At 36.4% G+C, this 14284-nt stretch overlaps 1 protein-coding gene across 1 annotated transcript in view; it reads left to right on the top strand.

Annotated features, from left to right (window-relative positions):
* Window positions 1–14284, top strand: part of CUNH9orf3 (chromosome unknown C9orf3 homolog) — a 180131-nt gene that overhangs the window by 80383 nt on the left and 85464 nt on the right. The window contains exons 9-10 of the mRNA XM_026038247.1: window positions 40–83; window positions 7583–7643. Of these exons, the coding sequence (XP_025894032.1) occupies window positions 40–83; window positions 7583–7643 (105 nt within the window). The remainder of the gene's footprint in view (window positions 1–39; window positions 84–7582; window positions 7644–14284) is intronic.

Raw genomic sequence — 14284 nt, 5'->3', positions numbered from 1 at the left:
AATAAACATACCAACTGTGGTACTTCTTTTGTTTTCTAGGATTTTCTCTGCATGTTGTTGGAGGACATCCCTGAACAAAAAGGGTAAGTGAGAAGCAGGCTAGAAATTTTAAAGAAGAAAGTAGAAATCAGGTCTAGACATCAGTTGTGCCAGCTAGAAACAGCAGCTGAGTAAAAGAGAACATTCAGTGTTGTTTTTAAACGCACGCGTAGGCGTGTGTGCGTGTGTGTCTCCGTGCTCTGAACCCGCTGCCCGTGGGACACGGGATGGATCCTCGCAGTGCTGCTGCTGCCCCGACTGCCTGCCCGCAGCGCCGTTGCCTCGCGTTAACGGCACAAGGGAGAGCTCCTGGGCCTGCTGTGTCACCACAGCACCTTCCACCTCACCCGTGGCTGCCGCGGCCTCTCCCGAGCAGCCCCTTCCCGGGGCTCTCCACTGTGTCAGAGGGGAGAAAGGTGAAGATCCCTAATGGAAATGGAGAGCTAAGGACCTCACGTGCACTTCAAATTCCTCCTGCGCGTGACCGGCTCACAATGATGCAGCCGCTGTGGAACACGGCTTTGGATTCACCCTGGTTAATTTGCTCACTTGCTCTGGGCTAAAACAGGCTACAAATACAGCTCCTCCTGGCAATGGGGCTTGGCAAATAATAATTTCTCCAAACAGTTCATTCGCTTGAAAGAGTCTTCCTGGAGAGCAGAGTTCCATAACTCTTGACAAGTATGGGTGAATAGCTTTTGCTGAAGAGAAGGGAAGAGGAAATTCTTAAAAGTCCAATCTGTTGCCTTTTTTTAGTGAAATGCTTTTATTTTTGATTTAAAAATGTTTCAGTTTGAATTTTCCTGACAAAATTGTGTTTCTGCATGAGGTATTAAAATGTCATAGTGAGGGAAAAGATTATAAAAAATTACTAAAACTTCTCTTTTCTTGAGTGAACATCTTTCTCTTTTTTTTTTTTTCATGAGAAAAGATTATTTCGAAATAGTCCTTTCAAGCAGTAAATGACAAAATCCCTGCATGGAGCAGTTCCCCTGTGAAGATGTAAGAGGCAAAGTTGTTTCCTTCCTCATCACAGTTGCACAACCTGTGACTGCGAGCATTAGTTGAGTTAAGGACATAAGGACTTATTCTTTTGCCAAATGTGCTTCTCACAGACGCACATGCACAGACACCATCATCCTAAGAACGTATAACCTGTGTCATCTTGACAGCTTGAAAGTTTTCTGCATATTTTCAGTGAACTGAATTCAGGTCTCCCACCAAAACACGAGCATAGGGAAATACACTGTAAAAAAATAGTAGTTGTGGACGTTTTTGAGTCTGGATAATTGTTTTCCTCTTCTTACACAGCACAGAGATAGAAACAGAATTCGTAGCCGTGATTTAGTAATCCAGGTGTAGAGAACAAAACAGTAGCAATATCTTCTAAGAGAGAAACAAGATACAAGAGATATTTTAATATTCAGCTTATTATTCTGCTTCTTCAAGGTATAGAAAACCTGTGACAGGGAAGCTAATTGTCATTGAGACAACTTATTCTGTTGCACTATGCAGTTAGTTTGGGTGGTGTTATTTCTCTTCAGTGATATATCTTGGAGTGCTATTTTGTTTACATTGTGATTTGGGTTTCCAGTCCAAAAGTAATAATGAAAAAGAAATGGGATGTGTTGGAAAGTGAGTTATCTATTGGCATGAGTATTTGTAGACTTATTAATAAAATCTCCATTTTCCTTCCATGCTTCATTTGTTTCTCCAAAGCCTAAACCTAGTACAAAGCCTCATTTGAATAAGGCGTCTGATTTTTCAACCTACATATATGCCAAAATATTTAAAACTTTAGTGAGATCACTGCAAAGAAAGTATGGCTGACAGATTTCACTTGCATCACCCCTGAATGTATGGGCAAAATTTCACATCTATGGTAATTTATAGTACAACCAGACATATAGCATATCTGAACCTTTTTACTGCCGATATTACTTTGAATGAGGATATCAACAGGAATGTCAGCAGTAAAAGAACATCTGGACATAAAGGAGACCTTTATTTCTTACCTGCCGCAAAGATATGCTCTTCAGTGCACTCTGTTCTTAGTATACAAAAACATACAAATGCTGAAATTAGGACAAGCTTGAAAAATATTAAACATTCTCACATTCTAATGTTTGTAATAGATACTGACCTGAATAATTATAATAAAAAAGAAGTATGCAATCAAGTCAAAATCTACTCTCATCAGTGGCAACAGAGGTAAGCTACCGTAGCTAAAGAGTGAAGGCTTTTGCAATGAGAAAAGGATTAATATTGGTAGAAAGCAATCATACAGCAGTGTGGAAATCTTTTCTAATCATTAGCTTTGAGCAATGCAACGTAAATTTTCTGCTATTGGATACAGCAGGCTATATCTGAAAGATTTTCATTCTTCTAGAGCTTAACGTCTTTAGTTTCAGTTCCTGCAGATTTTTTTGAAGACATTCCCAGCAATGAGCAGTTCAAAGGTACAGGCATAACCTTTTGTGTAGTAGACACTGATTTCTACTGGCTTTTGTGTATGGAGGAGGAGGATTATATACCTGGTTTTTGGTGCTACTGTCCTTCTTATTTTACCTCAATGTGAATGGCAGCTTAGCTAGAGAAATACAGACAGGATCCTTCTGTTTCTAGATTCTGTCTGAACAGCAGCATGGGACAGGTCTAGCACCATCTCTTTTTTTTTGTCCATTGAAATCTCCTAACTTGCCCTCAAGGCAGATTTCCTCTGTTTATGAAAGGCTAATGTCAAGAAAGGCACAAATATCTGCCTTGTTAGACATGCTCCTCTGCTTTTAAAACCCTTCTACTACAAAATGTACTATATGCTTTGCATTATCTACACTATTTTCCACCTGCAACTGAGACATCTTACTACCTAATCTATAATTTGAGTATTGATTACAGTTTATCTAAAAGCTAAACCAAATAAGAACAAACCCCCCTTCTTTTTTTCTGTCTGCCTATCATGGTGCACTAAATTTGATCAAAACAGTTATTCTGTTCCCTGGGCGGCTTACAGTCCTTGTTGTAAATTGATCCTGACCACATCTGCCCAACATGTGAGCCATGCAAAGACTCAGTGTTTTTAAGGCTCTGTAACAGAGCACAAGTTTCACTGTTCTCAGATAAATTGAGTTGCAGCTGCTTATGTTCTTTACGACTGCAAATCTTTCTAATCAGTTCACGTATGCTCTTTAGGTTTTTCTGTTGCTATTTTCTATTTAATTTGCAATAAAATAAATAAGCAAACTAGTAAAGCTATGGTTTTAGTATTATACAATTGACAAAATAAGGCTTGTGTATGGCTCGGTTATTTGTACCATAAATAACTCAGCTTTACTAACCACATTCCTTGTCTGTCTGTAAAAATTACCAGTTAAGTTCTAAATAACATTAAAATAATGCTGTAATTTCAAAGTTATATTGAAGTATAAGAAGAAAGTATATGTCAAAGAAGTATATGTCTCCTCCTTTCTTACTTCCTTTCTCATTTACTTGCATGAAAGCCTACTTGTAACAGAAGTAATTTTTTTCATGGAAACAAATAGCTGGTAGGCATATAGCTTCCAAAGGAAATCAGCGTGAAAGATTTTTCCATTTTTTTTAATCTTTTTTTTTCCTTTTTTTTTTCCTTGTGTAAGCTAAAGCATATATGCTGAATAAAACTTTAAAAAGGTAGACATCTATGCTGAATTAAAAAAAAAAAAAAAAAAAAAAAAGCTGTCCATAGCAAGAAGCTATGGACAACTGAGGACAGCTGACAAAATGATTATTCTCACATGAGTCTGGTATTTGGTTCTAACTGCACCTTATTATTTAACTGGGATAAATGATCAGTGTCAATTAATGTATATAGCTGATGAAGACCTGATTAATTTAAAAATGCTCAGTATCAATAGATATACTGATGAAGAAAGAATGGTCAAAGAAGTATTTTCAATTGGATTTGGTAGATGTGCGCAAAGTTTCTGGGGTGTCCAGTTCAATGAAAGCCTGATACACAGAGATCTGTTACAATACTAACTTTTCATTAGCATTAGTGTGGTACAGAACTTGCTTTTAGAGGCCTTGAACGTGGCCATGCATGTATGCATGTTAGGAGATGGTTCTTGGGCTGACCAGCTTGCACTCTATGCAAACAGAGGTGGAAGGAGATAGTGCATGCACCAGCATTCTCATTTTACCGCAGGGGAACTGCAGTACCAAGCAACTAAAAAAAAATAACTTGCCCAGTCTTGCAGAAACTGTTACTTTGCTATCAATTGAACCCAGATTATCAAAGCCCTGCACTATTTCCTTAACCAAAAAGCCAGTTAGGAAATCAAACACACAGCAGATTTAAGTCTTTACTGGTACTTAAATGCAACATAAGCAGGTGGTAAGTGCCCTTTCTGAATATGGATGCTTTACTGAAATACAGCCTCTATAAATATCAGGCTCTGTGTCCTTTCTTTAGGACATTTGTATTGCGACATCAGTGTGTTTATTCTATTTTTTGGGCCTGATCCAAAGCCAAGCAAGTCAGTGGAAACCTTAAAGGACTTCACATTTCTTCAGTGTAGACTCTCAGTCATGCTCAGATCAGATTTTTGCAGCAGTCAGTGTATTACTGTGTATTATATTTGGGAATATAATATTTTATTGCGTAGCTTTTATTTTGAGAAAATCTTACCCCTTAAGTTTACCATAGGTTCTGAAACAAAAAACAAAAAACAAAAAACAAAAAACAAAAAACAAAACAAAACAAAAAAAAAAAGCCAAGGGAAAAGCTATCATTGTGGGGCTGTCTTTCTCATCCCTAGCTAAAAACAGAATAAATACATGAGCTTTCCAAAGTGCTAGCTGTGGTTCAGGTTAGATTCATGCAATAACAGATAAAAAATGATTATTGTGATGTTGTGGCTTGAAACAGATAAGCAGATCGGGAGATAACCGATCTACCTTTGGCTGTACAAAACCTGGAGTTTGGTTTAAATTACTCCTGTATACACCCTCTCTAGTAACAGGACAGAGATAAAGCCTCAAAAAATGATGTCGTATTATCCCAATGTAAGTGAATTGACTGGCTTTTGGATATGGTTTTCTTTTTCTCCATTATCCAAGGAAGGGATTCGGCTAAATAATTTACACTAGGCACCAATTGGTAGCAACATGTAGTAAGGTAAAAGTATTTGCAAGGAAGGATTCGCTGCTTAAGCTCTCAAAGTTTGACAAACTTGCACAAATAGAACTATTAAATGCTAACCAATTCTGGATGTAAATAACTCACTTGAATGTAGCACAATACTCTTAAAAGCATGTTGTTGATTTTTGGTTATTTGTACAAAATGGATTTCCATAGTGATAAGACACTCAGAATGGCAATTTCCTGAAAATTCAGAATCCTGGCTGTGTAGAAATGTTTCTGCTTGCTGTTGAGATTATTTGAACCACATGATTTGAAGGGTTTTTCTTGTCCTGTGACAATCTAATGTTTCCTAGCATTAAAGAAATACTTTGATGTACAGATGTAGTGAATGGGAAGATTCTCTTGGCTCTGTGGGACCTGTTCTCCCCTCTGGGACCTTTTGAGCCACCTCAGCCTGGCTGATGTGTCACCTCTTACTCGTGAAGACATTGCTGAAGAAAAGTTTGCGCATAAGTTGCATGAAATATCAAAATATTTTAACTGTAGTGGATGTACTAGTGCTGCTTCCACATAATGTGCCTAGCCTACACTGTCATATATGACTGATCAAAAACAGAATAAAATTGCAAAAAAAACCCAGAGAATGCAAACATGTATAAATGCTTTTTTTGTCTCTATATCTGAATGTCCTCTCTTTTTTTTTAATCTGTAGATACTTATGATTTTCAGTATGACGCTGTATCCTGTGTATACAAGCCTATCTCAGTAGCTGAATGACACAGGGTAGCATTTGCAAGGAAAAACTTTCTTATGACTAAAGCACTTGATGACTGATTTCTGGCATTGTGCCAAAATTCCTGTGTGTTTTGGACACGCTTGTTAAGACTAGATTGCATACTTTTTGCAGATACCATTGAACAGTTACTCAATGAGTAGCCAACTGACTTTCCGTTTTCTTCATATTCTCCCACCCCTAACTCACGATTACAGACTGTTATTCTTCTGGAAATACCCATTTATTTTAATGAAATTTCTTTAAGAATAGTGCTATGTGCAGGTAAAGATGGTAGATCCCGTAAGACAAGAGTATATTATATTTGGGTTCTGTGTTAAATGTGTATTCTATGTTAAATATGTAAATATGTCATTTAAATATTTGGCCATTCTAAAAGAAACTAGATATATTTTAAAAATTAATAAGTTAATATGTATGATCTGTAAATAAACAGAAAATTTGACTCTGTGATTATGTCTGGGGCCATCCACGAACACTAAGCTTGGCAATTTTTGAGCCTTAGTTTTGCCATTTGCATGTCAGGTATAACAATGATTGATCTGTCTCCCATGGGCACAGTGATTTTAAAGTCATCCAGTAAAAATGGCAGATAGATTCATTACAAATCTCCTTAGTTACTGATGCAGTCCATAAATAAATCTCTTTTAGAGTAAGGATTTTGAGCACAGTTTTGCTGAGGTTTATTAAAAAAAATCTGTGTCATGTAATTCTAAGTGAAAAAATATGTGTTGAGTTGAGGTGAGACAAGGCATTGCCACACACATAACAAATATTCTGAGAAGCAGAATAGGTTACCTTTGTTTGAGGCTTACTCGTGATATTTTTCAGTATTGGTAGTGTGATAAATGAAAATAAAAGAATAACTTTCTTTTTTTTTTTAATCCTCGGAAACTGGTGGCCATTTAAGTTGAGAAATCTTAAGACTTCAAGAAAATATAATTTCTGAATTTGCAAAAACCTATGCATGTGCTTTTTTTAGTCCCATTCAGCTTGATCATGACATGCTGTTCCCTTTCATAGCAAGTGGGGCTCCAGGCTATTCTCTCATTTTCCTGTAAATGTTACTGCAAAGGGAAAAAAAGTGCAAAAAAAGTTGAAGTTGATATATTATTAGACATTTGTTGACTTTGACAATGAAAACCCAGCAGTGGCTTTTACAATCCATAAATCTAAAGCAGTTGATGTTTCTTTTCACTTTCTTTGCAATTTTGTCTTTACATTTGCACTGATTCCTTAATACTGGGTTTGAATATCTCCTGCTAAATTTCCTTCCTCTGAGAGTTTTTTTCCTTAAGGGAACCAAAATTCCACTAAGGAAGATGTAGTGTATCTGCTCATACTTTACATATGTTTCATAAATGCAGTTTAGCATCTTGAACTCTCTCAGCTCTTGTAAGGACTGTATTTATCTTTTGAGTTTTAAACATAAAATCTAGTATGTGTTTAATTTGCTTGTGTCACCTCTTGTGATACTATTTTTTTAAAAATCAAGAATGTAGTACCATTGCTTTACAAACTACTACCTGAAATCAGGGTGGTGTTCAGCTTCTATGGGATTAATTATAATGTGAAAAAAAATATTTTGTTTGTATATCCTCTAAAGCTCTTCTTAATTTTTTTTAAAGGTCTGGCCTAACTATCGAAAGTATCTTCCAAAATTGGCTTGACACTTCTGGAATACCAAAGGTAAATACAAAATCTCTCTTCTCATTTCTTTATGTAGGCTTGCATTTCATCTTACTTTACATGCTATGTAAATGATTACTTTAAGTTATAATATGTATAAAACACATTAAGTTCTAATATGTATAATATGGTTTTAGATTAATTAATTTTGGTGATGACTGTTTTTCTTATACAGTGTTTATATGGGCTTAGTTTTGATTGGTTGCAGGCTTCTACTGTCTTCTCAAAGAACCTGCTGAAGGGCAAATCTTACAAGTCTTGTCTTATTGCTTAATATTTTAGTCATTGAGAAGTAGTCTGTAATGTATAGTGTGGACAGCACTAAATTTGTGGAGCATTATACACAGATGTCATATATGAATTACTGACAGCCATGCTGACAGCCGTAACTTCACTAAATTTAAATTTGTTCAAACTTGAGTATTTTCCTGATATTGTAACATGTTCATGAATCTGCTGCATGGGTAACAGGTATCTCCTTGTAGGTTAAGCACTGTTGTAGTTGAGACTGAGCGTTATTGTTATTTTTTTAATATTAAATATTTTACATTCTGTTAACTTAAATGCTTGTTTTTCTGTGCTATGGAAAGGCCCTGATTATTGGTTTTGGTCCAAGACGGAGATGACCTGAAGAAAAGTTTTCCTGGATAAAACTTCCTAAAAAGAGCTTTATACAAAGTCTGCTTTTATTAAACATTAAAGTTCAATATATAACTGATTTCCCGTATGTTAACATCAGTTACTTAGGATTTATCTTACCTAGTGCATTATGTTTGTTTCCACTTTGTGTTAAACGTGTTCATTTAAAACTACTTCAGTATTTTTAATGTCCTTAAGGTGCTAGTTCATATAGGCAAATGTGAACTACACATATGCAGCAAGACTGGGACTCTGTGGGGTAATCACATTCATGGACAGAGCTTTCAAAATAGCTGGAGAATTCGAAGTGATGAGGAGTGGCCACCAAAGCTGAGCCACGCTCAAACGCTGCGCTTGAGTGAGCCCTTGGCTGCCTTGGAGTAGGTCTGTTGCACACATCCATTGTGCCCTACATCCTACTGGAGCTTCTTCTGGAAGCTCTGCCCTGAGAATGGAATATTCTAGGAATAATACTTGAGGAGGCTAGAAAATCAAGGTGAGGGCTTTGTTTGTTTGCTTGTTTTCTGTAAACAGAAAAAGCAAATTAGCATTAGATGGGGAAATGAAAGTAAATGTTATCATGTATCATGATGTTCTGTCATTTCTTGAAGAAAGGAGTTTGTTTTTAATACTACATTTTGATCAAATATAATTTGTAATACTCCATCTTGATCAAGCTTTTTTTCCTAAAAGAAAATTCCATAGAACAGCTGTTTTGAAGGGAGAAACTAATGTTAGATGTAAGATGCTGAACTACTCCAGCATAACTAGCAAGCAGTTTTATTATTTCCTGCAAGTATCTGTTGGGCGTACATTCAAAACATATAGTGAAAATATTTCCATACCCAACAAGCTTTTAAATCATTGTAGATGTTCTTTAATGACCTAAGAGATTTTGCTGGGAATTTGGTTGTTCTGTAAAAATAACAGTGTCAACTGGAATGGTCCTGATTTAGTATTCTTCCTTTGAGAATCAGTGTGCTGATCTCTTCTCAGTGTCCATCAGCAAGCTCTTTGATGATATACCCTCAATGCCTTCAGCACTTGTTAAGCTCACGTGGGAACTGGTCTCCATTTTACTGAAAGAAATGGAGTTGTCATTCTGTGAACTGGAAACCTTGTTCGCTTGGTGCTTCATTATTTCATTGTGGCATTGGAGAGAAAATCCTTATTGCCGAAGTCAAGACTGCAGAGGTTGCTAGGGACATTATTTTCTTACATAATCTAAAAAGGACTGTATTTACTGACTGTAGAACTACAATCTGAATCTAATAGTGTGTTGTGCAGAAACTGATAGAAATACCATTTAAAAGTCAATCTTTTTTTTTTTCAGCTAACTATTAATTTTACTAATGTGATGGATCAGGGCTGGCAAAGTCTTATGAAATACTTTGTTACATCTGTGTGAACTACCTGCATCATAACCAGCAGGCCAGGCATTCCACAAAAGTGATCTTTCCTCTCTCAGATGGGTTGGAAGCTGAGCAGACGAGGCTGGGAGGGGAGGACAGCTCCTCTCTGCCCTTCTGGGTTGGGTGAGAGGGCTGAGCCCACCAGCTGGTGTGAGCTCCGTGTGGGACAGAGTTGACTTCTACAGTCGGCTGTCTTAAGTAAAGGAGTAATGGAGCACTTCCGAGAAGAAGTTGAAGAGTCTCAGTTCCCAACCAAAGGAGAGAGCAAGAACAACCTTCACCTTACTCTGGACTTGGCAACTTTCTGCTCATCGCCCTTATTTTGCTAGAAGGAATAAAGAAGTTTGTAGCATGGGAGTGGGAGGCACTCTTGATCCTGCAATGCCTGCTCTTGAGGGGTTTGTTATCAGGACAAAATGCATCTACTAGTGTTTCAGTAGATACCTATCAAAGAGAATTTGATTGAGAATACCCACATTTTAAAACATTAATTTTACAAACTAGTATTACAAATTACAAATAGTATCTAAGTGTCTATTGCATTTAGAGATGAAACTCTTTCTAAAGAATTTGATTGAGAATACCCACATTTTAAAACATTAGTTTTACAAACTAGTATTACAAATTACAAATAGTATCTAAGTGTCTATTGCATTTAGAGATGAAACTCTTTCTAAAGAGACTTTTCTGTGTAGTGGGATAGGGAAATACATATCCAGCTGCCCGTTTGGAAAATCAGCTCAAGACATAGTTCGTTTATATCTCTACCATATGTGAGTGTTTATGTTTTATAGTGACTCTCGTTGTTACCATGGCATTTTTTTTATTTTTATGTTTTGGTGGTTTCTGCTCAGGAAATTCATGTGAGTCATTCAATATGAAGAAAACTCACTGTTCCTAACTCATTTACAGTATTATCTCCTCAAGTGTTTTTAACCATTTTCTTCTGTGGCTATATCCAAATCTATCACCTGTACACATTTGGTACTCTAAAATTTGATGACCAGGTGGTTGTATAAAAAGAGAGTTTGTAGCCCACTCCACCAGTTCATTATCCTCATGTCAGTATCTAACTTGAGGATGTTGGCTTGGCCCTTCTGCAAATGATGCATGAGGGTAGCTACTTTCCACTCCCCTGGCTGCTGAAGGAACATTGGTTAAACATCTTCATTCCCAGGGAAGGGTTAGCATTTGTATGCCTTATCGTCATCTGTCTTGGTGTCTGTGTAATGGAAGATGTTTTTCCCTGGGACCTGTTCCATTTGCCATCCCAAATCTCCACAGTCTGTGCATGGAGCCATACTGCTTTATATTTGTTTCTCCTGATAGAGGAAACTTTAATATTTGTCAGTTTCTGTTAGCATTATACTTTTGGAAAGGACTTTCTTTTTTTTCTTTTCCCTAGTCATTGAACGAGTTTCCAAGCTCATATACCGATCAAGTACCAGTCAAGAGTATCTCTATTTAAGTTAGGGAATTCATACTGATAAATAAACCAGAATTTGGTCCACTGCCTTTTAAAAAATAAAATCTACATGCCAATTAACAGTTCCAAATTCTGTGTTTTTCAAAGCTTTAAAGGTTAACATTATAAAGGAGGGTGTGTGGTAGTGACTGACCAATCCTTTCCTACAGAGAGGAATGCCACAGCACAGTGGTTTCGTTGCATGCTTGCTGCGCAAGAAGGTTTTCTCACACTGAAAACAATAAGCAACATAAGAGATGAAAAGCAAACATTTCTGAAACACAAGCTTTCAGAAGTTTCTTCCCTTTTTTTTTTTTTTTTTTTCCCCTGAGAACACATTGCAGCTGTGTTAAATAATATGCAGCATGTTGCATTGTTGGAAAAAAAAAAAACAGTTTATCAAATCAAATATCAGCAACCTTCAGAATGTACTTGCCTCTCAGAGGTGACTCACCAGGGGATTAGAGCAACTTTTCATCCTGTGTGGGGCTAGTAATGGCTTAATGCCACTAACTTTAGTCAATGAGTTAAGCTGCCAAGGAATCATAAGAACAAAACATCATTTATATCTGGAAAACACCTAAGAAATCACTTAAATCTACTTTATCCCTGCCGCTGATGACTTGTTCTCTAACACACAGCTTCTGTTGTATTTTCCAGTCTGTGTGGTTGGCTTGCCCTCATTTAACTAGAGTTAAGACTAAAAGATCATATGTTTTTAAGGAAGATTTTTCTGCTATTTTATATAGGCTTTTTTTTTTTTTTTTTATTGTCCATTTACTAATTCCTGAATGTCTTTTTTTTTCCCTAGACAATTTACTTTTGCTTTATAAACTTATAAAGCATAATTATATATATAATATAAGCATATAAACTTATTAAAGCATACTTTAAAGTATGCTTTAACACATTTCTCCACTTTCAACTCTATAATGCACTGTTTAATGAGGGTTAAACAAATAAATAATAGTCTCTGAATTGCATAAATTGCTGTATGTACTTTTTGAACATTACAGTTTCTCCACCTTTCCCTCTGTGCAGCTGCACTGTTTCATGGCAAACTATTACTGGTAAACCTGCAATCTGGAGTGTTCCATGGGGGTGCCTATGATTTGCAGCCCTGTGTTATAAAAACAATCTCCAGATTCACTTCAAGTTAAAAAAAAGAAAGATTTAGCCCACTCCTTTGTAACACATATTTTCCATCAGAACTTTCAATGAATCCTAAATACCTATGTAATCACATAGCAGCAGGCACCGGGAAAAACTCACCAAACATCCTCTCAAAATTATGGAAAAAAGCAAGAGTTGATAGGATTTTTCCCAGTCCCTTTTCCTGCCTCATCTTCTTATTAAAACTTAATTGTTCTAGACCATTCTACCTTAAATAGCACTTCCTAATTAAAATAGATACATCTGGCAGGTATGTCAGAGTAGGTACAGCTCTGAAAATGAAATGAAAATGAGCATGAAAATACCACTCCATGATTTTCTAATTCTAACTAAAAGTTTGCCATTTAAAAGGGATTATTTTTTTCTTCTTCCACTGTTTGTTCCACTACTTATTTTCTTCTTCCCTCTTAGCTTAAAATTGTCTTCTGTGATACAGCAGTAGTTTATGTTCCATCAACTGATGTTATTTCTTAAAAAACTACATTTCTGTAAGTATATGGTCAACATATCTTCCATTCATGAATATTCATTTATTCAGTACTTCTGTTTTTGTTTGCATATTGGACAGATTTGTACATTTGCTTTTGGATTGTCGTATTTGAGAAGAAAATGGTTTGAGTTGGATTGGAAAGGAAACTCATAGCACAACTTCACAAAGAAACATAAAAAAAATTAAACAAAAATGTAATTTGTAAAACGTCCCAGAACAATGCAAGTAATGTGTTTTTTGAGTTTGTAAATTTTAAGAGGATGTTAAAACAGAAGCTCAAGTACTTGGTATGATTTCTGATAAAGCAGTCTATTACTGAGAAGGTTCCTGTCTTTTGCCACTGTTAAAAACTTTATGGACTTCTTGTTTCCTTTTGCTGAGAGAAAATGACCGATAAAGGCATAGTTCTACAAGAGGTTAGGTGTTGCAGTCAGTTACTAAGAAGGCAAGAAACCAGCCAAATCTAAATATTTTAAAAGAACATTCTTCCTATAATTTTGAATGATGTTTATCGGCTGTGTACGTAAGCTTTACAAAGCTTATTACAGATTCCTTCAGCATAAAAGTCATTCTTATTGGGTCAGAGTGTAGCTTAAGGCTTGTGTGTAACATAATACTTTTTTGTGATTCCTACTCATGCCTTAGCTTGTAGTATTTTCTGCCTGGATATGTATAATCACATATTGGTGGATGGCAACACTGAGTCAGTTAACAAGTGAAATTATTTGTGCAAAAAAAAAAAAAAAAAAAAAAAAAAAAGATGTTTGTAGACATTAGCATTGAATATGACTTCTAAAATAGAAAAATCATATTCAAACTCAAAATTTGGGTAAAAAAAAAGGGAATGGGATATGTAGAGATATAATTTCATTTTATTTAATGAAACTAAATCATGACTGCTGTATTTGATTTAAAAGTAGACATTAGATATTAGATACATGGATAATACTCAAGTTCGTTAGTTCAGAGAGTCAGAGAAGGGCTGAGGCTGGAGGGCAGGTTTGGAGAGACCGTCTAGTCTGCTCTGCTGTGCACCCAGAGCACCCTGTGCCGGCAGGATCACCCCCAGGCGAGGGCGTCTCCGGAGATGGAGAATCAGCACCTCTCTGGGCAACCTGTGCCGGGCTCTGTCACCCTCACAGCAAAGACGTTTTTCCTCAAATTCAGGTAGAACTTTCTGTGTGTCAGTTTTTGGCTGTCACTGGGCACCAGAAAATAATCGGGCTGCATTCTCTTGACACTCTCTGAAGATACTTGTATACATCTAGTAGGTCCCATCTCAGTCTCCTCCAGGCTTAACAGCTCTCAGCTTTCCTCACGTGACAGATGCTCCAGGTTCCTAATCATCTTTGCAGCCTTACGCTGGTCTCCCCAGTAACTCCACATCTCTATTTTACTGGGAAGCCCAAAACTGGACACAGTCATTAACTGAGTTATGATTTAAAAAAAAAAAAAAAAAAAA

The sequence above is a fragment of the Nothoprocta perdicaria genome, unplaced genomic scaffold (assembly GCF_003342845.1).
Source record: "Nothoprocta perdicaria isolate Ctin4 unplaced genomic scaffold, notPer1 scaffold_205, whole genome shotgun sequence".
Classification (NCBI taxonomy): domain Eukaryota; kingdom Metazoa; phylum Chordata; class Aves; order Tinamiformes; family Tinamidae; genus Nothoprocta; species Nothoprocta perdicaria.
This window is presented reverse-complemented; position numbering and strand designations above follow the sequence as displayed.